Source organism: Mycetomoellerius zeteki, unplaced genomic scaffold (genome assembly GCF_001594055.1).
Source record: "Mycetomoellerius zeteki isolate Tzet28-1 unplaced genomic scaffold, Tzet1.0 scaffold607, whole genome shotgun sequence".
NCBI classification, from domain to species: Eukaryota; Metazoa; Arthropoda; class Insecta; order Hymenoptera; family Formicidae; genus Mycetomoellerius; species Mycetomoellerius zeteki.
In genome coordinates, this window is record NW_017257618.1 from 10,654 (window position 1) to 36,408 (window position 25,755).

Genomic DNA, 25,755 nt, shown 5'->3' on the forward strand with positions numbered 1-25,755 from the left:
TTGGGTAATTATGCCGATGAGGGGAGCCAGCCCCCGATGACCTTGACCTTGACATATATTGTCAAGGTCATGACCCTGAGTGACCTCCAACAAGTTTTAGCCGTCGCTCGTCATTCGTTAAAAAGTTATTTACAGTTAAAGTTAGTAATTATTTCACCGCTTTACATGAAAAGTCATATAACTCTGGGCAGCGAGTGAGGTATGGGGTGAACTGATTAAGGGTTGCAATCGTTGGTAGTGGTAATACCATGTCCGCAATGATTGATGTCAAGATATAAAAATCATAACTTAACTACCCGTTTGACAGCGAGAATCGTGTTAAGTCCCATCATGTAAGTTGGTGTCAGGTATTAAAATATTATGGTATGAGATGATTTAACAAGATTTGAAAAGCTGCACTGATAACGTAACTGATTATGTTAGTATCTGATTATGTCAAATTCCAAGGATGACTGTAAAGAAAATTAGTTTGGAATATGAATAATCCATCATAGTAAAAAAAACCGGAATATCATCGTGTGTACGAAAGATAATATTAATAATAACAGAACACACTTATATATAAATTGCAAAGTAGCATTTTTAAAATTACCTATTCAAGTCATGTCATCCCAGACAACAGTTTTACGTCTTAAAAACGTACAAAAGATGTCTAAAAGTCCCAAAGTCATATTTTAAAACATCTTAAAATTATCAGAAAGACGTCTTTAAGACGCTTTTTGTGACATCTTTAAGGAAATCTTTCAGATGTCCTGTATTTAAACGTCTTAAATCATGACGTCTTTTAGACGCCTTAAAGACGTTAATTCTGTCGTATTATGACATTTTTAGACGTCTTTAAGACGTCGTAATGTTTTTCAAGAAATACAACATTTAGACGTAATTTTAGATTATATTGGCTATGTCAATACAAGGGCAAGTCAATAAGTTCTTAGAAAATCTGTCAGAGGACACTCGCAGCGTCATGTCACATTACTTTTTGACAAGTAGCATCTTTCAGCTGATTACTGTCAAATTTTGAACGGAATTCATCGCGTGGTTTCATTTCTGTAGACGATTAAAGCTAACAACCTTTGTATTTTTTGCAAAATGGAAAAAAACGAGTTTCATGCAATGATCAAACATCTACATATGAAAGGTTTAACGCCGAAAGAAATCAAAGCCGAGTTGGATAATGTTCATAGCACATCTGCACCAGCATTTGCGACTGTATACAATTGGGTGAATGAATTTAAACGTGGTCGTACATCTACATGTGATGCACATCGTTCGGGACGTCCAATCGAGGCTGCTACGCCAGAAATCATCGATAAAATCCACGATATTGTTTTGACTGATCAACGAGTGAAAGTGCGCGAGCTTGTTGAGGCCACAGGTATATCACATGGCACAGTGATTTCAATTTTACACGAACAATTGGGTATGAAAAAGATATCAGCAAGATGGGTGCCGCGTTTGCTCACTGTGGACCATAAGCGCGACCGTGTGACGATTTAAAAACAATGTTTGGAGATGTTTCAACGTAATCCAGATGAATTCCTGCGTCGATTCATTACTGTGGACGAAACATGGATCCATTACTTCACACCCGAGACGAAGGAACGGTCAAAACAATGGACTTTACCGGGTGAACCAGCTCCGAAGAAGGCGAAGACCATGAAGTCGGCCGGAAAGGTGATGGCCAGTTTTTTGGGATGCACGCGGTATAATTCATATCGATTACCTTCCATCGAAGCAAACGATCAATGGTGATTACTACGCAGCCTTGGACCGTTTCAACAACATTTTAAAGAAAAAACGTCCCCATTTGGCGAAGAAGAAAGTGTTCTTCCATCAAGACAATGTACGGGTTCACACATCTCCGGCACCGATGGCCAAATTCAACGAATTCCGCTACGAATTGCTTCCCCATCCATCATATTCGCCAGATTTAGCCCCCTGCGACTATTTCTTGTTTCCAAACCTGAAGAAATGGTTCGAAGGAAAGAGATTCACCACCAGAGAGCAGCTCATCACCGAAACAGAGGCTTATTTTGAAGGGTTGGACAAATCATATTATTCGGACGGCTTGAAAAAGTTGGAGAATCGTTGGATGAAATGTATCGAGCTAAAAAGAGACTATGTTGAGAAATAAAAATGAATCGATCAAAAAAAGTGTGTTTTATTATGTTTTTCTAAAAACTTATTGATTTGCCCTCGTATCTACACTGTCAGTATTAAAAATCTTTAATTATACGTAACGTAAACTATTTATTTTAATCACTATTTATATTTTATTTTACTTAATCTTTTTAAAGGTAGACAGTCTTTTGTCTTCTACATTTCTGATCAACGTATTGTGCATAGCAACAGAATATTTAATGCTTCCTTGGATTGCTATCGCTATTGATACAATATTACTATCGATATTTCATGTACAAGAAAATAGATCACTCTTAATTAATGTAACATAAGTTTTTTTATACATTTTATGCTTTTAATGACAAAATATTTATAATCTAGACTTTTATAAATACAAAAACTTAATGATTAATTGAAAGAGAAAGAAAGAATATGCACATTATCAAATTCAATCTTGAAATGATATGGAGTATATAGTTTTATTGTATTATATGTTCTCATAATACCTAAATAAAATACATAATAATACAAACTGTTAAAAAATTGAAATCACTTATCACAGTCTCCGTTATAATATTGACTACAAGAAGTCTAAACATTTGACAGTCATCGTCAAACGGCGTAGCCGTAATGAGAGATGCAAAATTATCATTACAAAAAGTAAGTTTCTTGAGTTAAATTTCCAAGTCTTTTTCATTTATTTGCGATTAGCTTTTAGAAAAAGTATTTTTTTTATAGAATACTATGTACATTAACGTAACTAAGAACGTAGTTATAAATTTTTTTGCTTATTGTGGTTTATCAGATATTCTGTGATTATATTTTTTACACATAGTGTTATGAAAGAGCTGGTTTTGAAAAAGCCAGTTTCTTTATTGCCTCTTTGCATGATTCTTTCATTGCATTTACATGAATGTTCTTTTCGATATAATTGTACTTTTTTTTTAATTTTTTGGGGGGAAATTTTCATTTTTTTGCTATACATGTTTTTAATTAGAAATATTATATTTTCTATTTTTCACACATTTATTAATTTTCTAAAAAGAATATTTGTTAAAGAATGACATTTTTATTTGATTTGTGTTAAAGTTTATATAATTTAGTATCCAGTTCTTTCAAAACAGGTGATGGCTTGTTCATAACCATGTTGTTTTGAAAGAGTTGAATTTCCAATTTATATAAAAATGGTGATTAAATCTCTGTTAATGATTAAATTATTTTTCTGTTAATGGATTTTATAGACAAATGTGTATACTTAAGTTAGAAAGTAATTTTGTTTGTTCAATACCAGATTAAATATTTTTTTCCATATTTGGAAAAAAACTGGCTCTTTCATGCCCACTCTCCTCTACATCTTGTTGCGTTTTAAGAATTAATTACATCTAACCTGTATAAGTAAAAAACATAAAGCGAAAGAATCAAAGTTCTCCGAAGTTTGTAATGAGTAAAAAATTCCATTTAAGTGCAGATCTCGATAAAAAAAAAGATTGAACGCGAAAGTCAAGTCCATTAATAACCGCCGATAGCTCGTGGGAACTGTCGGCGAAAAAATAGGAAAAGTTGCAGCCAAAATGCAACGAAGTTTTCCATTAATCTACATTAATACCGCGCGAAATCTTGATAGTACTCACTCGCGCCTGTTGCGTTTGGCGAAGCCGGTCTAAGAGCCCTGGTAAACACCCTCATAAGCAATTAAGCCGCTTAGAAACTCCCGCCGTTCATTTATTATCTCTGTACCTTCTAAGCAAGCTCGCAAGCACTGATAAACGACGCACCGAGCCAAGAAGCCATCCTTCAAAGCAGCTCCTTAATTACGCGTTAAGTATTTTGGAGTTCCTTCTCCCCGCCTCGTTGGACTTTCGGAAAATAATTACAATTTAAAGCAATTTGGAATGTTCTGATGCAGCGATAATTCAATTGATTTTTACGAGTCTGGAAATATTAACTAATTCTATTTTCGGTCGAAGCGATATATCTTGCTACTTAATAACATATTAGGTATAATCATATATGAATTTACAAATATATTCGTCTGTTTTATAAACTGAGCGCCGATTTGATTTGTCGGACTTGAAACGCATCATAAGCTGAAGCTGGAAATAACATCACAAATTATTGTACATTGATCGCCAATTTAATAACGATGCAAATAATTATCTTAAAAACATTGCAGAATAATTATTGCAAAAAATATTACCTCAGCCAAGGTTTGAACCTGTAATTTAGAATTGAAAAAAGTATTTGTAAATCTATCTATATATGAATATTATTAAGCACTGAGATCCGCTTCGATCGAAAATAGGATTCTTTCTTTTATTTGATTTATTCTTATCGACCTAATTTCCACTTTAATTAGAAATATTAACACGCATGAAAGTAAATTTTAATTTTTTAAAAGAAGAAATCGATCTTTTTGAACATAACAAAAGATATCTTTTGAAAAATTCTATGCTCAAAGTGTCATATTTTTTATTATTTTCAAAATTCTAATTCCTATATTTTTCGAGGATGCTTGTATCAAGTGTTTGAATTTCAAAATGTTTGAAGCTGTGAATATTCTGATTTCTCTGGCAATGCCCATGAATCTGAATATCCAATACTGTTCATATCTTCGAATACGAACAGTATAGTACTGTGTCTTGAATTCCCGTCGATGAAAGCGAGTGCAGATTCCCTGCGAACCTGATATAACCCGATATACTATGTATATCGATATCGAGATGTCTCCGAGACGGGCTGGATGAGGAACGTTGCGGTGAAGGGTTGATACAGGACAGTCCGAAGTTTGCCGACAGCTGGGGGAAGACGAGGGATGACCGTTGGACAATGGGGTGCGTCGCCGATGACGAACTCGGCCTGCTTCCAATCCCCGGAGTCGCTCGGGGGTTTGCTGAAACAGCCGCAAACAAGAGGGTGGGCGAGTCAGCATTTCCACCATCGACTCCACCACCACCCAGTTATGTTCCAAACGCACAGTTATGTTACGCATTCCCGAGCGACAAGGGGGATGGTGTGAAGCACTGGATATTTCTGCTTACGATTATACCGCGTGTTTCGCTATGTTCGATATTCGTCGTTTTAATAATACGCTGGCTACTTGAGGTGCTTGAAACTCGAAATATTTGTACGTGGAATTCCAACGCAGAATTTCCTGCGAATCGAAAAGAATTATTGTATGCTGATACATATAATATACAGAATAATAAAAAAATAGAGTATGTTTATTAATTGTAAAAATATAAGTCTTAGAATAATTATGAAATTTGCAACTTAATCTGTATTTCGATTTTTACGGGATGACAAAAAAGTTCGGTCATAAATTTTTTTGTGTTTATCAAATCATTATCCTGGTAGCAAAACATCTAACATTATTTGTCGTCATTTTGACGTTAAAATGACGACAAATAACGTCAGTTTGCTACCCAAATAATAACGTATATTAAAAAAACAAACTCTAGAGTGTTAGTTACATCTTATTAACTTACAATTAGTTATATTTTATTAAAACTTTGATATCTTATTAATTACCAAACTTTTTTGTCCCTCTGTATATGTTTGGATATTCAAATTAATATTGAATAATGTAAAATGTAAACGATAGAATTGATGAAGCCACGATAAATTTCCTACAAATTTCGAATTTTAATGATTAACAAATGTATAAAAAATTTTATGAAAATTTTACGGAAAATACTTTTCCAATTTATGTAACAGTTTATTTGCGGAACATTAGAGAGAAATGGAATAATGAAAATAATTGACGATAATCGAAATTGACAACGTGGGAAACTGCAGTTAAATCTCCCGCGCTGTTAAATTTTCTCGCAGACTTTGTCCCACAATAAAAAATAAAAAAGAAGAAACGAGTACAAGGGAAATCGTATTTTTCTTTTTCGCTCTTCTTTTTTTGGTTCACGTATGTCTCGCTGGAGGCTGCAACGAAACATACGCGAAAAATGGCGGCGACAGCTGTCGACGTGCGAGTTTCGATGTCGTCGCAAAATTCTGTATCGTAAAACTCGGATATGAAGCGCAGTCCTCGCGGCGAAATTATTGCCAGGCGAAACCGAGCACATATATTCTAGCTGCTATTATTACTCCGTTTTGAGATATTTTTTTTACAGGGGTAATTATGATAAACAGCATGATATACGTGTACGTGAGTGATAAACACGGCGTATATAATTATAAATAATGAAGAGGACAATGTTGCTTTTATGGTCATTTCTGAAGTTTAAATTATGATTTTTTAATTCCAATTGTTCGTGACTTGGAAACTTTGAAACAATACCCAAGGGAATTTCAATTCCAAATTAATGAAATAACATGCTTTTAAATTTTTTTAACGTTCCGCACACACGCAGAATTTAATGGAAAAGCTACAAGCCCCAATTATCATGGGAATAAAAGAATCATTAAAGAGTCACCTCAGCTGTATAAAAACTGGAACTAAAAAAAGGGAGTATCGTGTGTGTATATAAATTTTTTTTAAATAAACTTTCTTTCACCGAAGAATGGCGTGTTCAGTAGTAGCATGAAACAATAAATAAAACCCGCCCTCCGGAAACGAGCACTGTACTTGAGGTCGGTGGACGGGGCGGGGGAAGAGGTCGACAAGAGAGAGAGAGAGAGAGAGAGAAGGAGGAAGAGGTGGAACGAGCTTCAAGAGTGCCATAATTTACGCTCCACTCGTTTCTTCCTCGTGTATACCTAACGTGTACGAATGAAGCATAAATTCACTCTCTGTATCCTCATCCCCTGCCGTCCCTTGTATTTGCGATCTACCGCTGAGGGGAAACTTAACGTTTCGCCACGCGAAACAGGCTGGAATTTTCCGTTTTGGGAACTTTAATTGAGGATGACAAGTCTTCTCTCCGAAACGAAAATTAAATTGCGATGTTATTAACCCTCTCGCATCAGACTTGTCTCGTCAAATACATTCTGAATTTTTGAAAATTATCATAAATGATAGTCCTAAAAATGTTTATAAGTGGACTGATATAATATATATATAAACAAGATTTGTAATAAAGTTAGAGTTTAATATTCTTGAGGCTTTCACGGGTGTTACCTATGTGACAATCTTGCGTTTCGCGGGTTTTCTCCGTGTTTAGATCCAAGAATGGAATCTTGGATCTAAACTGAATGCGAAACGCAAGATTGTCACAAAGTTAGAGTTTTTTTAATAACTGCATATAACTTAATTTTGTTTTTTTTTTTCATCTCTAACTATAACTTACTTTTAACTATAATTAATAGCTATTTTTATAGTTATTTTTTATATATTTTAAACTTATTCGTCAAAATATTGGTTGATCAAAATGAAGTGCTCAGTAAACAATTTATGATTAAAATATACATATCTTTATTTCTCTCTGATAATTATCACACTTTGTAAATAACGTAAATGTCTGTATTAAAAATTTGCAATAGCTAATAGGATTTTAATACTTAAACTTTTAAGAGAAAAAAACTGTAACTATTTACTTTTACAAAGTAACTTTTCCAATCCTGTATAAAAAAAATGTATAAAAAGATACTACGTAAAATTTTTAGGAAAGATTTAAACCTCATAATTAAAAAAATTACATAAAAAAAATTTTAATATACATTTGTAGAGGTTTGAATTAATTTCGGAACCCTCGCAGATATGTAACCTCACTTGCACTTAGCAAATAACTATAGAATTCTTGCCAGGCTTTAATGAAACAAACGCATTTCAAGTACAGCTCGATTTCTCGAAAGGGTGAGGAAGGGATTGGAAACGAAGGGGGATGATCGTGACGGGAAGGCGCGGCCCATAAAACGACCCTACAGCTTCCCTGCGAGTTTCTCCAGAGATACAGCACGCACGGTTTTCTTGTTGGACTAGCCATCCCTTCCTTTTCTCCGTCATTCACCCTCTTTTTCTCTCTTTTCTTTCGTCCTTCAAGTCCGTTAGGTAGCATACAAGCCCGCTATTTATGAGGGATTTGCCCGCAGGGGTGGAACACACAATTTCCACCGATATATCGACCACTGCTTTCCCCCGTCTCGCTTTGCCACTGCATGTCTTTCCCACTTCTTTTCCGGATTGTCCCAATTTTTCTGCCTCATAACCTCTAACGAGAGCAGGCCTGAACGAGGATCGTTTTTCATTGATAACCACTAGAATAGCTCATTCGGTCTTTTTATTATATTGACGCGATCACTTGTTTGAGGAGCATATCTCGCTCATGTCTCTCGAATCGAACACAAAGGAAGAAACACATGAGCATGTTTTTTAGTCCCTTTATTTATACTCCCTGCAAATATCAGTTTACCGTTGCGTTGAATTCGCATTGTGTTGGCACAAAATATTTGAAATATTCATTTAAAGATATTAAAATAAGATTTATTAACGTTTTTAAATTGGTAAAAAATTAATTACGATTCATGAATTTATAAACAGATATTAATGTAAATTAATGAATCAATCTACATTGTCGTCAACACGAAATCGTAACTAACAATAACTACCTTTTCAGGAGCTGCGGCAGCGTCGCGAGTTTATGTCGACGCTTTGTCCCGATTAGCCCGTCAAGCTCAGCTGGGAACATGGGGTGGTTCGAAGGATGTGGGTAAGTGAGAAACTCTAAATTGACTAATTTTAATCGGAGAACATGAAACAAAACTCATTTCATTCCATATAGCATTCGACTGAATCAGAAACTTTCTAATCAGAGTCAAGACTCGAAACAACCACTTTATTTTAATTATTTTCAGATCTGTATCAATTTGCATCTATATAGTTAAAAATTTTTAGATACTTCAGCAGAAGGTATTTCTTTAAGTATATAATAATTAAGAACCTGAAATTTGGATAAGTGAAGGAATCCGTTTCACTCTTGAAGACATTTAAATATTTAAAAAAAGAATTTTTTTTTAATTATGGATAGTATATATTTTCTTTATTTTGTTGAATGATTGATCTTGATGATGAATTTGCGTTCGATTCATTTCCTCGAAACAAGACGACAAATAAAGCAGTTCTCGTTTTCAAGAGTCGAAGTTTGCATTGCTCTGGAACGAAGTGAGCTTTACCAAGGCTTCCAAAGCCAATAAAGCGCGTTTAACCGTCTCTAAGCTCGAAAGCTCCTACCACCCTTCCGTCTTTCTGCCTCCAGACGCCGATGAACGAAAGTTGCTAACAAGATCATTGCAGCGTGATAAGTGTACGTATTAAGCTCAGGTCGGCGACCCGTGTATGAAGCTTGCGAGCCTCTTAAGCAGGCTAAGATGCAGACTTAGGAAGCTTTCCAAGTGCCAACGACCGACTAAAGTTTTTATTTGTTCGGGGAGAAGCGCGGAATCCGATCAGTCAAGATAGATTCTTCACCAGAGATTTTCAATGGTTTTGTCGTATTGATTTTTGGATCTTTCGATTTTGGTCATCATTTGCTGCACAAAATAATCTTTTCTGTATAAAAAGTGTACATAATTTTTATATCAACTTTTAAAAGACGGAGAAGGTCACTAGGCGATTTTTGGCGTGCTTCTGGTATAGCAGCCAAAGTATACCAAACTGTACCAGAACGTTTTTGTGTATTTGGTCATTAGTGGTAAAGGGACTAGCAATTTTGGTACATAGTTGGTTGACACCGGTTTTAAATGAAAGTGGAAAAATGATACTTTTTTGCACGCAAAGTATGTAAAATTGTATATATATAATTATATTTTAATTATTTATTATAAAATACTGTTAAAATACTTTTGTAATGAAATATAAATTTATATTATAGCAGGTGCTTTAACAGTTATGGACGAATCTTCAACATTATGTACGAATGAAATTAACAGTATGTTTATTCATAGATATATGTGTACATTATATATATAACTTAAAATTTCTCAGAACTTAACATTAAGTATTTCAAAGAAAAATACCCAAACTCAAATATTTAAAAGATATTATCAAGTCATACATGATACATATCATTGCTTCACTAATTATAATTTAAGAACAAATTACTATAGCATTACAAATTATTATATTATATCTACTCATATTTTAAAAAACTTGTAGATGAAACACAAAAGATACAGGAAACGTAGAAAAAGATTCTACACAATTGACGAATCAAAAAATGAAAAAAAAAATGTTAGAAATGCCAAATGAAGATAGTAAGTATTTTTATTAGTATGTGATACAATTATAACTTACTATTTTTCAAAGGCTTAATATAAATATGTCTAACTATTAAATATTTTAATATTTACAGAATTTACTCATGAAATGACAATAAAATTACTGGAGATTGCAAACTAAATTTCATCTTCTTAATGACAAATGCACTCCAAAAAAAAAAAGATTTGGATTGATATTGCAAAGGAAATGCAAAATAATAATCATTTAGTCAATTATAATAGAACAAAATGTACAGATAAGTGTCATCAACGTTGGCGAAATTTAGAGAAAATGTATCATGGACATTGCCGTTACATGAAATCTAATGGCACAGGAAAGAAAAAACCTGTAAAATATTTTGACGAAATGCATGATCTTATTGGGGAGAAACATAGTAATAAACCAGTCAATTTACTGGATTCATTAGATGAGTGTAATTCAACTGCAGTTACTAATGATTGTAGCAATGAGAAAGAAAATGATGTTGATGATAGGAATCTAATAAAAAAGACAGTACGTAAAAAAATATAAAAGAAAATAAAGATGATTTAAAAACTATGAATATTTTTGAGAACGTTAAAAAATCAGTAAGACCAAAAAAAGATAATATAACTGTAGTTTTAAAAGAGCTTCATGAACAAGATATACATATTGAAAATGAATGTTTTAAAAAATTTAAAACTTTACTGATAGAACAAAATGAATTAAAAAAGAGAACATTGGAACAGCGCGATGAATTTTTAAATGTTATGAAGAATTTTATTTTTTTAGAAGTAAATAATAAGAAATCTTCTAAAAAAGAAGAAAACATTCTTCGGATTCTGATTAAGCGTAATATTTAATGAAAACGTGATACAATCAAAATTATCTATTTTGATAACAAATATCTATTTGTCAAATATCTATTTTGATAACATTTTTTATGAGTACTTGGTACCATAACATTTATGTGACAACCATCGATTGCCCCAATTATACCTTAAACATTACAATTAACAATTTTATTAAATAACAATATTTGTATTAGCAACATTTATAGATTAAACCTGTCTTTTAAATGCAATATTTAGTCATACTTGGAAAACCTGCAATATCCTTGAATTTATTTTGTATATTGATTCATTGATTTACTGTGGGCCATTGTGTTAATATAGGTACCAATTTTAAAATATAATTTATCCAAATGCTTATACAATTTAAAACAGTCGATATTGCTACATTAAATTTGTCTCCAATCTGTGCCATAGATATTTGATTTGCTAAATAATATATAGCTATTTGTTGAATCTTCTGTGGCAGCACAGGTTGAAATCCTCCAGTAAATACCTAAATTATATTATATAATAGTACTTAATTTATAACAAATTATACAGTATTGAAGTTATTAAGTTACGATTACTTACTCTTTGCATTTCTTGTTGTTGCATCATAATTTCTAGTTAATTTTGAAACGTTGATCGTTTCATTCGAAAAATAAGAAAAAAGTCATACTCAGTGTACAAATCAATCCAAACTTCGGAATATAATTCGGGGCGATTATGATGTTGTCTTTCGTTTGTGTTTAATAATGTGAAAATTTTTATCTTTCTTCCACGTTTTGCAAAGAAGTGCTTATAAGCTTCTACTGAAGATACTTCATCATCTTCGTCATTAAACATTTCATTTATTAAGACAGCCAAATATGCTTTAAAACTAATTATTACACTTATTATTTTCTTAGTCTTTTTAAACAGTATCGAATTCGCGTGTCTGAAAAACAATCAGCGAATAATTATGGTATAGGTTATCCACAATAAGTTCTATCTCTATCAATATATACCAATATATACCAATAACAACCTTGGTACATGTACCTTACCATCGCCAAAAATCACCTTATATATTGAATAACAGTGCATAACAGTGTTATATTTTGAAGAAAGAAATACAATGAAATAACAACGAATATAATTTTATTCTGAAAAAAGTTACTAAATCATAATATACGATATATTTTTGAATAGTACTAAGTATACATTTACTTACAATAAATAAATATTTATTCAATAAAAAAAAGATTAATAAAAAAGTTAAAATAATGGTTTTTATATGAAATAAATATACATTTACACACACACACACACACACACACCCTAGCAAACATGACTTGGCACTGTTACATAATTTTTTTGTCATTGTTCAGACGTCTCTGTTTTATAACAAGACAACTTTATGGCGTAAACGAGATATTCTGATATAAATGATAATTTTGTTACATATCTTTGTTATATATTTAGCACATAATATAATTATGTAAATTAAACGTATTATTAAGTTACATCCAATAAATTACATCCATTAAGTTACATCCATATACCATTCTATGAATGAGACATAACAAATACAAAATACATTTACATCACTAAACCATAATGGAAAAAAATGTAAATAATACATGTTTTTTGGTTACATCTGCAGAAATGTATACTGTAATCTGTAACAGTTATATCACTAAAATTATGAGATTGTACTTTCCTAAAAAATTACATCACTACGATGTAACATAATTTCATAAATTATACCTCACTTTTTTAATGTTTGAGCATATTTCATTATATTTGTTTTTGCACATTGAGAGAAGTGACTTTGTTATATAAACATATTAAGGGACAACAAATGTGACAAATTGATAAGAAAACGATCGATAAGTACTATTGCAAATTATTTCTCATTATTCGTCACACACACACACACACACACAATATAACATATAATTAAAATAATTAGTATCGCTAGCAAATAAAGTCTATCCAAAAGATAGGTTAGGTTCTATATACTTTGCTTCTATTATGCTATCAGTTAATTATTTTTATGCAATTAGATAATAATATATACGATTGTCGTGTAGATTTTTCCTTTATAGATACAAAAATATAAAGAATAAGTATTTAACATGGATAGATCATTATCATTTCCTAACTGAGTGAATAAATACCAGCGTATTATTTCGTTTCCATGTAATCTCTTCAAATATTAATAATATTAAACTGTCAGCACAGGCATGAAATTAACATAAGAATGGTTACAATAGGAAGTATAAGTAATGTTGGCAATGACTCGATCACAAGCGTGCGATTAGCTCAGCGTAAGTTTATTAGGCTACTGTTCTAGGGATCGTAGGTTCAAATCTTGGCGGCGATGCATTTTTCAATAATTAATTGTAGTTAATAAGACAAGAATATAGATATGCGAAACAGTAAATAATAAATTGAACTGGTAAAACGAAACTAAATAATAATAAAAAAATTATTTTTTTCGTTAAGATATAACCGTAATCTTTTTATTATATAAAAAAATAGTTTTTACTTAAGAAAATTTTTTGTTACAAAAAATATATTTCTTTCATTTAAAAAAAGAGTTACAAAACTGCATAAATTATTTTTTTAATTCTAATAGCAAGAAATAACCAAAAAATTTCTTCAAATCAAAGAAATTGAGTCGATGTCAATAAGTAACAAATAAATAACAATTTCACCGATTTATGATGTTACAGTGACAAATTTTGTATTACGTAAATGTTATATATGTATGCATTTCATCTCAATACATAATTGTTATATGTCAACCCTGTCGCCGTTTCGTATTTAAATCATGTCACTTGTTATGTAATTACTATAGGTATACTAGGACGACAAATTTGAGAACATTCTCCGCAAATTTACGTAACTTTTGACATGACTATTACGATCCAAAAAATTAAGATTATGTATGAGTTACGAGTTTGAGATGTATTTGTGTTTGCTGGGACACACATTTAGTAAATATTTATTTAGAACTATATAAAGAAATATTTATTAAAATTTTTAATACTTTTTTCAATGTGCTCAAGCTAAGTTTTTAAAAATAGATCTCAATCTTCCAAAGATTAAACACTTGCGTAAACATTGAATGATTAAAAGCAGCAATTATGCTGGAGTATCTATACTTTATTGATTTTAACGCGCGCATTAAATCGGATTCAAATCTTGACTGACACGAGAAATGGACTGGTTGTAGTTATCCTTTGCGATAACAATTACCGGCAAACATGCAGCGACCATTCCGGCAAAGATAATTTTCGACGAGATAATTTACGGCGAATTACGCCTGCAGTAATAACGCATTAATGTGTAAGAGAGAGAGAGAGGGGGGGAGAGACTATCATCGACTCGGAAACGGGACATTCAATTAATCGAATTAATAAATTCACCGATCTAATTATTTGCAATTTTGCATACTATGAAAATTTGCGCGCTCGCGAGGATGCTGTAATCCCCGTTGTTTTGAGCATAATTAATTAGCGCGTCCTAAATTAGCTATTTTATTTTACAAATAACACACGTCTCGCAACGTAGAAATTGTTGTTTATCGCGTTCGCGCATGTAGTCTGTTGCAATTTGTTGTGTGATTGCTCGAGTGTTTCATCCGTGCTACGTTAATTGTATTATTCTTCGAATTTTCTTCGATCGTTTATTTGGAGACTCGCGCGTAAAATTAATTGCCGTATTTTGTTGGGGATAATTTCAGGGATTGTCAACAAAAATTAAAAGCGCGAAATACAATACATATTTTAAGAACGTATATTAACGTTTGCCATCATTACTATTATATATTAAATAAAGAATATGTTTGAAATAATGTGAAGGGTGAAATATGAAATAAAAATATAGAGATACGAATATCATAGAGTGTATTATTAATAATTATTTCAAACAAGCATTGTGCACAAAATTTACATAAATCCGTTAATAATTAACGAGAAATTCCGTATAACTTTCAATAATTTTACATAATCAATGTAATTTCCATGTAATAGCCGTTCAATTCACTCGAATATGCGTAAATGTAACAATTCACAAAATACAGCAAAAAAGTCTCATGGATTCTAGTTAGTTTGAGATATCGTTCATCTCCGCAAAATCAAGAATTTGTGATTAAATTTATAATAATCAAGCATATATTTCGCAAACATAATGCACAATTCAAAGACTTTGTTTTGGGCATTTGTCGAAGCCGAAATAAACTGCCTTTTGTACGATTCGTATCTAATATATAAAAGATGTTCGGATTAAAACACAATAAACTCACATTATTCACGTAATGAACCGATATGAAGAATGAGGAGGGAGAGTGGAATTTAAATACGCTATGAAGCGATCGCTGTAAGATTAATAGTCGCGTTTTTCGGTGCCGCGGCGCAGAATCGCGGATTAAAATTCTACGGCGGCGGCGTCGACGCAGCCGACCGTGTAAACGCGCTTTAATAATAATGTAAACGCGCAACGAATGGGAATTAACGCGCGCTCGCACCACCGTGAAACAAGAGAGAAGAGGGCGGAGGACAGACGGCCGTTGAAATCCGCCCCTAAACCCCGCTTGGCGCCCGCTACTATGAGAGAAGGAGCGAAGGGGATAGCGGCGCATAATTGCATTAAATTATCGAGGTCTGAATTATATATGTATTGGCATCGCGTTTTTTTAAACGCCATCGATTAAATATAACACATAAATTGCGAGCGATTCGTTAAATCCGCGAGATTCTGCGAGTACCTCTTTTGTGTTCTGTGATAGGAGGGGTGAATCTATACTTTTCTACATTTATTGATTATCAAACAATAATCCTAATTTTGATGAACGTATTAATAACTACAAGTGATAAACAAAATAATATGAACCTGAGAAATACATTTATTTTTTACTATTAATAAGAACCTGGTCTATTGTTTACTTTTTAATTAAGGTTGTCACAAAACGTGAAATCAGAGAATTGTTAGAGAGATTGAAAACGGGAAATAAGGAAAAAGTCAGGGAATTTTGCAAAATTTTCTGGAAAATTAAAATTCTTGGCTTTAAAGACGTTTAATATACACAAATCACACCTGCGTAGTTTTGGAATACTACTTAAGAATTAAAAATACGAGCAATTATCAACAACATTAATAGTAATTTGATTGCTATGTTAAATTGATCTCTCAACAAAATATTTAACGGTTTCCAAAAGTTATGAAATTTTAGGATGAGAAATTTGTGGCAACTCTGTTAAAAGCAAATAGTAGTCCAATTGTTTTCTAATAAAATAAGTAAATAATATATTTCTCAGGAGTTAATGTTATTTTGTCTATTCTCTGTATTAATTTAACTCTTTAATACCTACTTTCCGTTGCTTTATTCCAATTTAGCTAAAGGGGCACGATAACTTTATGATTCAGAGTGCGAGAGATTATACACGAAACGAAAGATATTTCGTTCGATCGATTTGTCACCAACCGGGAACGTACATCGCACTCCAATTCCATGTATGTAGATATATCCAGGTATGCTTCGCACTTATCCGCTTTTCGCGCGCCAACTGTCGAGAGCCGCACTTGCTGCAACTTTAATTCCGCGCCGGAAGTCTTCTGCGAGAGAAGCGGCAGTAAGGAGTGCTCCGCAAATAGCGAGTCGTACAAACATCTCGTTAAACATTTTCTTACGTTTCTGTATAAACCACGTTTAATAACGAACATATCACGAGTTATTTGACGAAAAATTCATGATGCTTCTATATATTTGTGCAAGTTAAATCTATTGCGATATTATTTGATACAGAATTTATAATAATAAATACAGAATTAACGTTTCATCAAATCGGAATTCTATCGCATTAAATTTGAACTAAATTACATTTAAGGGTGAATGACAGCAATGGGATAAAAAATATAACAAGAATAATATACACTTTTAAAGAATTTAAATCATAAAAGTACAAATGTCACTTACAATTAGAGTCGAAACTATTAGGTGTTCATGTGCGAATTCAAGTTCTTTGTTAAACAACAAATTTAATTAGACGGTTCGATCCTTCGCTTTTGGGTCATCCTCGATAATTATAAAAATAAAAATATGGCCAAAATTATTACATTGAGATTAACGTAAAAAATATGAAATTAATTTAAATGACATTAAAAATTCGACGTTTAATGTTATATTTATGTTATAACATCTTTTGAATTGCAAGCTATTTTACTCTTCAACCCTGAAGCAAAAATTTTAATAAACAATATTTGTAAAAATTTTAGATCTATATTTTCAAATATGCAATGTCGAATTTCGCGCACCTCGTCGTAATCTTCGCGCGAAATTTCGCGAGAAATGGCAGGATGGAGTTGCTGCGGAAACACATCGGTCTCGATCTACACGCGATTACGTCTATGGAAATTCGTGCAGGAAGCACGGGCGACACTCGGAGAAATCTGTTTTCACTGTCCCCTTCTCCCCGTCAACCCTTCCCGTTCCTTTTCCTTAAACCAAACCGCGAAGGGGAGCCGCGAAAATTCGTAGCTCACGATGTTAGCGCGAGGCGAAATGAAAATGCGATAGCGAAATTGCCAATATCGTCACCCCAGATTTTCCTTGCTCCGCCGGCCTCCTTCCGCTCCCTCTAGCCTTTCCGATAGTAGGACGATCAAGGAAATCCTCTCGATCCTTCCTTTTTGCCAAATAAGTTTACTTCCCACCAATCATAAGGTAAGAACAACGATAACAAAATACAAAATTTTTAAATAACAATCACATTACAATCAAGATAGCACACAGAAAAAAATGTTTGGTTGAATTAACTAGAATTCTGGCGAAAAAAATTAAATGATGCACAATCCAGAATTCTAGTTAAATTTACAAGATTTCTAGTTAAATCTGTTAAATGTTTTAGTTGAAATAACCAATATTCAGTAAATTTTACCAGAAATCTGGTAGACTTAACCAGAATTCTGGATCATTCATTTTTCACCAGAATTTCAATTAATTCAACCAAACATTTTTTCCGTGTACAAAGAGTTCAATAGGAATTCAGTCGTTTGTCATCAATCTTGAGTTCATTTTCAGATGCAAAAGAATTATTTTCAGGATTTTTCAGAAAAAGAATTCTTTTTGCATCTGAAAATGAACTCAAATTATAACATACAACCGAATTCTTTTGAATTCTTTTTGAACTCTTTGTGCTATCTGGACAGATTTGTCACAAAATTGGTATTCAGGGAAATCAGGTAAATTAGAAACAGTCGGGAAAATCAGAAAAAAGTCAGAAAAATTTTCTGGAAAATTAAAATTCTTGGCTTTAAAGAAGTTTAATATGCGTACGTCATGCAGTTTTGAATTATCAACTCAACAATTACATTAATAAATGCAAGCAGTGTAAGCAACATTAACAGTAATTTACATTGCTATGTCAAATTACTTTCTCAACAAAATATTTGACTCTTCTTTCTGAAAAATTTCTTTCTGAATTCTTCTTTCTGAATATATTTTAAAATAAAAAATTTGTACGATAATAGTACTTTGAGAACGAAGATTTGAGTTTGCAGTTCGTATTTTTATTTTTTCTATTTGTATCTTTTTCAAAGATAATTTTTATTTGTTTGTTTCAATGGTAGTTAAATTCTTGTGGGATTGATCTTCATGTTTTATTTTTTCGAGCGCATGTAACCCGTCGCGAGTAGCACGACTCTGTGTATAGTCAGCCGCAGCTGGCAGTAGATATGCTGCGTGTCGGTCAGACAAAGCGTAAGGGGGAGAAGATAGAAAAGAGCACGGGCTGATAGCTACATGCGATATTACGAATGATCTCAGCAACTGTTTCACCAAAAATTGAAAACCGGGGTAACAAAGGTTTGGGCCACTAATTGTTTAAAAAGAATATTATGCAGCAAAGGTATATCTATAAAGTTGAAATTTCATATATTTGTTGATAATTTATTCCAATCTTTCTTGACTTTCTAATTATTTCACGCATTTGATACAATTTTTGCGAAATCCCTTTTGATCCTCTGTTACGTCATATTACATAATTGTTGTTATATACAGAACGAGCCACAAATTATTATATTGTTACTCAAAAATATAATTTCAATATATAATATAAAATTTTCATTCATTTTCCTATTGTTAGAGGAGAAGGTGGTATTATGGTCAGTGTATATGTATATTGTGGCCTCCCTTAATATAGGGAGGCCTCCGCTATTATATAATGAATTAATGATTACTTATGGAATTATTAGTTCACTAGCTCGCCATTACACCATGACGTTAATATTATCAATACTCAATAGCTAACACTTATTATAACGCCTTTTTACTTTCAAGTATTTCGAAACGTTTCTGAGGTACACTTTAGCATTTAATTACCTACTTCCTCTTTCTCTCATTTTTCTTAAACTTGAACATATTATCACATCAATATATGTATTTTTGAGTGTATTATTTGCTGTTTAACATTTTATTTGACTATATATATTTTGAGTTATGCAAATTTAAACAATACCATGGCATTTTGCTAATGTGGCCCTCTATGAATTTTTATAGAAAGCCACATTACCATCTAGTTTTTCTTCGAGTCATTATGCAATGTCGCCACATTTTTTAATAGTATCCTAAGTAATAAATATTTCGTAACTTTGAGTCCAGAATCGATTCAACAACATTTTAACGAATGTAATTGTCAAGTTTTAAACTTAAATATTGATTATTAACAAAGTTATTGTGTAAAACGTAACTGTGGTGCCATAATACCACTTTCTCCTCTACATAATAAGAAATTATTGTATTTAAGGACGTTTTATACATATTTTTTAAATGATAACAAAATTATGAAAAAATTATGAAACAGATTATTCTAAATCAGTTTAAAAATAATACGACAAATTTGGTGACGATTTACTATCTGAATCATAAGTTATTTTAATAAATAGTATCTAGTATTTTTTAAACCTGTGCTCTAATAAAAATATATGGAAATGTATTATAAAATAAATGATAAAAATCTCAATTTTTTAATATAAGTACATTATGTATTTAAGATTATTTATGTAGAGTTACATTGCGATGCATCAAAGTTGTCCAGTAAATAAAACATTAATTTGTTCTATATCTTTGTAACTAATCAGTGAATCGCAATGAAACTTTGAAATAAATTATAATCTTACTCACACAACTTTTTCATATGTATACAGTTTATTTGAAATGTAAATATTAAACATACTTCCAAATTTAATTTTCTTTGCAGGGATTGCATATCTAATACATCCTTAAATCATATTTTATACGAAATTTTATTTTGAAAATTGTCATGTCCCCTACATAAATCGATTTCCCGAACGATTTAAAATTTCTATCTTAATCAGGATCACGCTTTCATAAACGTGTCAATAATTCCCATGCTCCATACGCAGTGAAACGCGTAATCTCCAGAAATCAATTTGCAGTTTGCAGTTAAACGTAATTTTACACGCTAAACACACCGAACCGTTGTTTCCCAAATTTTCCGAATGATGTATCCGGGTGGTGAGAGATATCGGTTGAACATTGCGTGAGGAGGGTAGGGGGCCCGGAACGATAGTCGAAGCGATCAGAGCTAGTAGATGGAGACAGAATTCGACGGACGGGAGGCAGTGGAAACGGACGGCACTGGGGTGGCCGGGCGCTTCACGCGTCAGGAGCAGAGCGCGTCTACGCACTGCGAAGCGTGCATGGGATGAAAGGGACGAGGAGGGTTGAAGGATGCGGAGAGAAAGAGAGAAACATGCAAGCCATGAAGGATATCAGAACCGTTCCTTGCAGCTGGCACAGAATTTCCTCCGGTTTCTCTCTCTCCTCTCGGAGAAGATCTTCCGCCACCGGAGTCGGCATAACCGCTATCTCAAGCTTAATTGCGTCTGGTCACACGATATAATGGGACGCACGAATCCCGGGTCTGCTCGTTGCGTGATAAGGGACGGAAAGGTGCGCATCCCCGCCAACCCGTCGCGTAGCCCCGCCTGCGCAAACTTCGGGTTTGTTCGCTCCACTGGCGACGCGTAATTATTGTTACATTTGAATATTGGGTCGAATGCATGCGTCGCCGAGCTGATTTGTTTGTTGTCGGAAACACACCCTCGGAATAAAGAGTGAAGCCGCAGAACAAAAAATTGACGGCAGTCGAGTGCCATGGCTGTTCGAGATTTACGACTTCATGTGGCTTGTTTTATCCCCATTTTTCTTAAGCGTTTAATACATTTTTTTATTTTCTAAATTTTTCACAATTTTCGTACGCATTTCCTTTAAAGTCTTTCCATATTCACACTTTACACTGACAATGAGAGAAAAGTTTTTGATGTTTATGACTATAATTAGACGTTATCATAATTAAATAATTATTATTACTACTATAATGTTAGTAATAATGACTATACAGAGTGAAAAATTTCAAACGTAATGGGCCGAATATCTTAGAAAATATGAAAAATACGGAAAAATGTTTCAAATAAAAGTTGTATGATTCGGAGGGAGCATAAGAAGGTATCATTGATTTAACTTTGGGTGGGGTCATCAAAGCCAGGTCAAGGTCGATTTTTTAAAATTGAACTCCCTATTTTTCATTAAATTTTCTGATAGTTTACCTTGAGAGCTTATCATAACACTATACTATAATAACTATAATAAAATATTTTTTCATTAAGTATTTTTCGAGTTATGAGGCTCGAAAGTTACAGTACAGCCGGTATTAACATTACGCAAGTTGTCCGACCGACAGTTAAAACCTCTTGAATGTTTTTCAGAATCATGTCCTGAAAAACATTCAGGATAACATTTGTCAAAATCAAGACCATTGGAGGTTGTATCTCTTAATTTCATTTTTACGTAAAAATGAATTTTTAATGTAAAAATGAAAATAAGAGGAATAATCTCCATTGGTCTTGATCTTGACAAATGCTAGTTTTCGAGAAATCTTAATGCATTATTTAAAATGGGACATCCTGTACACACATATATATATATATAGGTATATGTATATATAAAATATTCGTTTCTTTTTCTAAGGAAAGGATAAATTTTCAATTTGTTACTTTTTAAGAGACAATACATCTGATACATTCTTAAACGTTTAGTATATTTTTTATTTTTTGAATTTTCCACAATTTTTGTGTGTACTTTTTCTAAAGTCTTTTGTCCGTATTTACTTTTATCGACGAGTGCGCGCATTTATTTTTGCAGAGATTCTAGAAAATGCAACGTGAACTATATGCTAATTTAAATGCGCGCATTTGTCGATAAAAGCGAGGTGAGAATACAGACCTTCGTATTTTTCGTATTTTCTAAGTTTCCAACAGTTCCATCCCTATCTCTCTTTTTTCTGTCTTCTACAAAAACATTTAAATTCAAACACGTTTCGCCATCGCTTTAAACAAGTATAGTCTATACTTATATTCTTTCTCTTCTTTCGCCGCGCTAAATTCCTAATGCTTCTCTTCGAGATCCACCACGTGTCGTCTACGAGCGCTATTCGGCTGGCACGTGGGTTTTTATGGAGCGATGAACGTGTACTGCACGCAGACGCATGGGACTCTTCGTCGTTGCGGTCGTCGTCTTCCGAATCGTCCTGCTTCCCTATAACGTCATTTTGTGGAAAGTGGCCACTTTGCCGCAGACACGCTCACGGTTACACTCAACGAAGTTACAAAGCTCCAAGTTCGCTTCGAAATTCCGTCTGAAACTTGAATCGTTAGCGCTCGGAACATCTTCAATTGAGTCTTTCGCTTGCATTTTTCTTGCCATTGATTTGCTACATTTTACCCTTGGCTTGATACATTCGAAGCTATTAAGAAATTGTTTCTCTATAAAATTAATTATTTTTGAAAATAATAATTATTTAATAATAATAATAATAATTGAAATTTGTCTGGAAATTAGGGAAAAATTATAAAATTTTAGGACGAAGAAATAACCCTATTTTAGATACTTTGGCAAAATCGTTCTTTCCGTATATTTAATAATAATTATATTTTGCAAATTTTAAAAGAGAGAAAAAATTACACTCGAATATACGTTAAAAATGGAAGGAAATGTTTCTCTGCATATGATTATTATTAAAAAATTTATTTCTGTACAATTACTTCAAAGTAGAGAAGAAAGTTACAGAGAAACGCTCAGGGATCGCAGAGAAGATTTTTTTATACGCGAAAAAAAGAAATGGAAAGAACGAAACGAGATTACGGAAACGTTGTACTGGAGAGAAAGAACTTTCCTCATATAATTTTGAAGTACGTGCTCTGCGGCGGAAGGGTTGAAATAGTCGCTCCGTATCCATAAATCACCAGCGCGGCAGCAATCTCGCGCGGCAGCGGCATCGAACGAGACTCGTTGAAAGAACGTGACATGACGGTCCTAATGAAAGCAGCAATTAAGTAGGCGAGAGCGATCGACCAAGTTCCACGGCCCATCCCCTCGTTCGCATAGCCGAGCAAATTACACGACGATGGCAATTAATAAAGCCCCTGTAATGGCGTTCGCGGTTGTATCGCGGCCTCCTCGTCCACCACTTTCCCACCGCTTCCCACCCACACTCCCCCGTGCAATCTCATCGTCGTTAATCACTTTAACGAGTGCTTTTGTTAACGCCGTCGCACGATAAGGAACCGTTAAAAAGGATCGTTCGCGAATATCGGGAAATATAAATTTCATTTCGGAAATAAAAAATCGTTACGAATACCGCGACCGAATTATCCTATCACGAATTACGATAACACTACGCAAAGTAGAAGTCATAACGATAAATACTTATTGTCTTCATGAATCCTAAAAACCATGTCATTGGAAATTAAATAATTTATAAATATGTTGTTACGTTTAGACTTGTACACAGTTGGAAAATTTGTGTTAAATTTAACACTTTTTACGTGTCCACTAAAATTTTTGTATTATTTAACACAAAATGATTATGTTAAGAAGTCACATAAACATTATGTAAAAATAACACAAAAAAGTAACGCTTTGTGTCAATTTTTGTGTTAATTTTTACATAATGTCTGTGTTATTTTCTAACATATTCATCTTATTAAATTAAGATAAAAATTTTAGAAGAAGCTGTGAAAGTATGTATTTTTCCAGTAAAATTTGTAATATGTTAAATTAACATATTCATCTTTTATTCATTTAGAATTTATGTTAATGAAATTTTAAAGAAATATTAAATATCAATTCATTACAAATAATTCAATTAACTTAATCGCAAATTATGTTATTATAAATTAACACTTGAACATGTTAAAAATTCAACACAAAAATTTTTTCAAGAACTACTTTTAACACAAATAAAAAAATGTGTTTTACTGTGTAACTCGTGAATTTATTGATCGATTAATCGCGCTTCTCGTCGCACTAATCCTTCTGTATTGCCGAGGCGATTAGCTTCGCGTATTTTATTTGCACAAAAAGAAGAGAAAGATGATAAATGGTTCCGATCTTAATAACTTGTAAGAAGTTATGCAATAACAATATATTCGCTCAAGACTTGTAACAAGTTATATAGCTGTTCCGCGATGATATATTTCTACAAAACTTATGTAACAACAGCGGCAAATTCTTTATCGCAACTTGTATAATAATGCGATATGGTTATAGCGTTTGAACAGTTTGCATTTATTTGCACGAAAAGAAGCAGGGAATGATGAGTCGGTCTCGTTATACTTATAATAACTTGTAATATCTTATTACGTAACACCAATAGACTCGCGTAAAACTTTTAATAAGCCGTAATAGCTTTTAATGAAGCACGGACTGTCTCAAAATTAGTGGTAAGTGAAGAAACATAGCATTATTCTTGGCAAGAATTAATGAAGTTAATTTTTCCTTTGCGAATATATGCCAGGGAAGATGATCGACTTTTATAGATTTTCGACCTTTGCTGAAAAAAGTCTGTTAATAATAATCGAGCCTAAATAAAGCTTTAGTAAAATAATTTTAATCAAATGTTCTATATTGAAATATAAAAAAACTAAAACTTAATTTCAGTTTTAAGTTAAGATCATTTTTAAACGAAGTCACCACAGTTGCATATTTTTTTAGTGTTTAAAGCCAACATGACACTTTTAAAAAAAGTGCTAATCATTTATCGCAGTTTCAACGACAGTTCTCACTGATTCTAACAAAGTTCTAGATTGTACAGTCACTTTTAAAAAGAGTTTGAACATCTACATAGGGGAACCCAAGGTATAATGGTTATAGTAAGGCTTGATCAAATTTTAAGCATTAAAAATAAATAAATCAACTTTGTTATATACTAAAATATTCTTCGGAGTATTTACTATAAGATAAACCTAAATTTTACTGCAAAAGTATAGATTAACAGGACAAAATTATTGTTTTAGCGAAAGCGTGCGTTAACTTCATTATGCTGTTTATGCGGCGTATAATGGGATACCACAAAACTTGTTTATTTTCCAAAAATTAATATTTAATATTGCTTAAAAGTGACTTAAAACACGTAAGTAGAAATACATTATTATACTTTTAATTATTATTTTTTTATTAATAATTCTATATTTGATACATTATGTAGGTATACTGCTGTTACTAAACATGAATAAAAATTACAATTTCTTGTACGATTACAATATTTGCATTTATACAATTCTAGGAATACGCAAATACGTAAAGGCTGGCGCTAATCTCATTTCTAC

At 32.6% G+C, this 25,755-nt stretch overlaps 1 protein-coding gene and 1 pseudogene across 1 annotated transcript in view; both read left to right on the forward strand.

Moving 5' to 3' along the window:
- Positions 1-1,089: 1,089 nt before the first annotated feature.
- Positions 1,090-2,134, forward strand: LOC108728297 (histone-lysine N-methyltransferase SETMAR-like; annotated as a pseudogene).
- A 2,813-nt stretch (positions 2,135-4,947) lies between these two features.
- The window catches only part of IRSp53 (Insulin receptor substrate 53 kDa), a 58,446-nt gene continuing 37,638 nt past the window's right edge, over positions 4,948-25,755 (forward strand). The window contains exons 1-2 of the mRNA XM_018456789.1: positions 4,948-5,131; positions 8,613-8,720. Coding sequence (XP_018312291.1) covers positions 4,948-5,131; positions 8,613-8,720 — 292 coding nt within the window. The remainder of the gene's footprint in view (positions 5,132-8,612; positions 8,721-25,755) is intronic.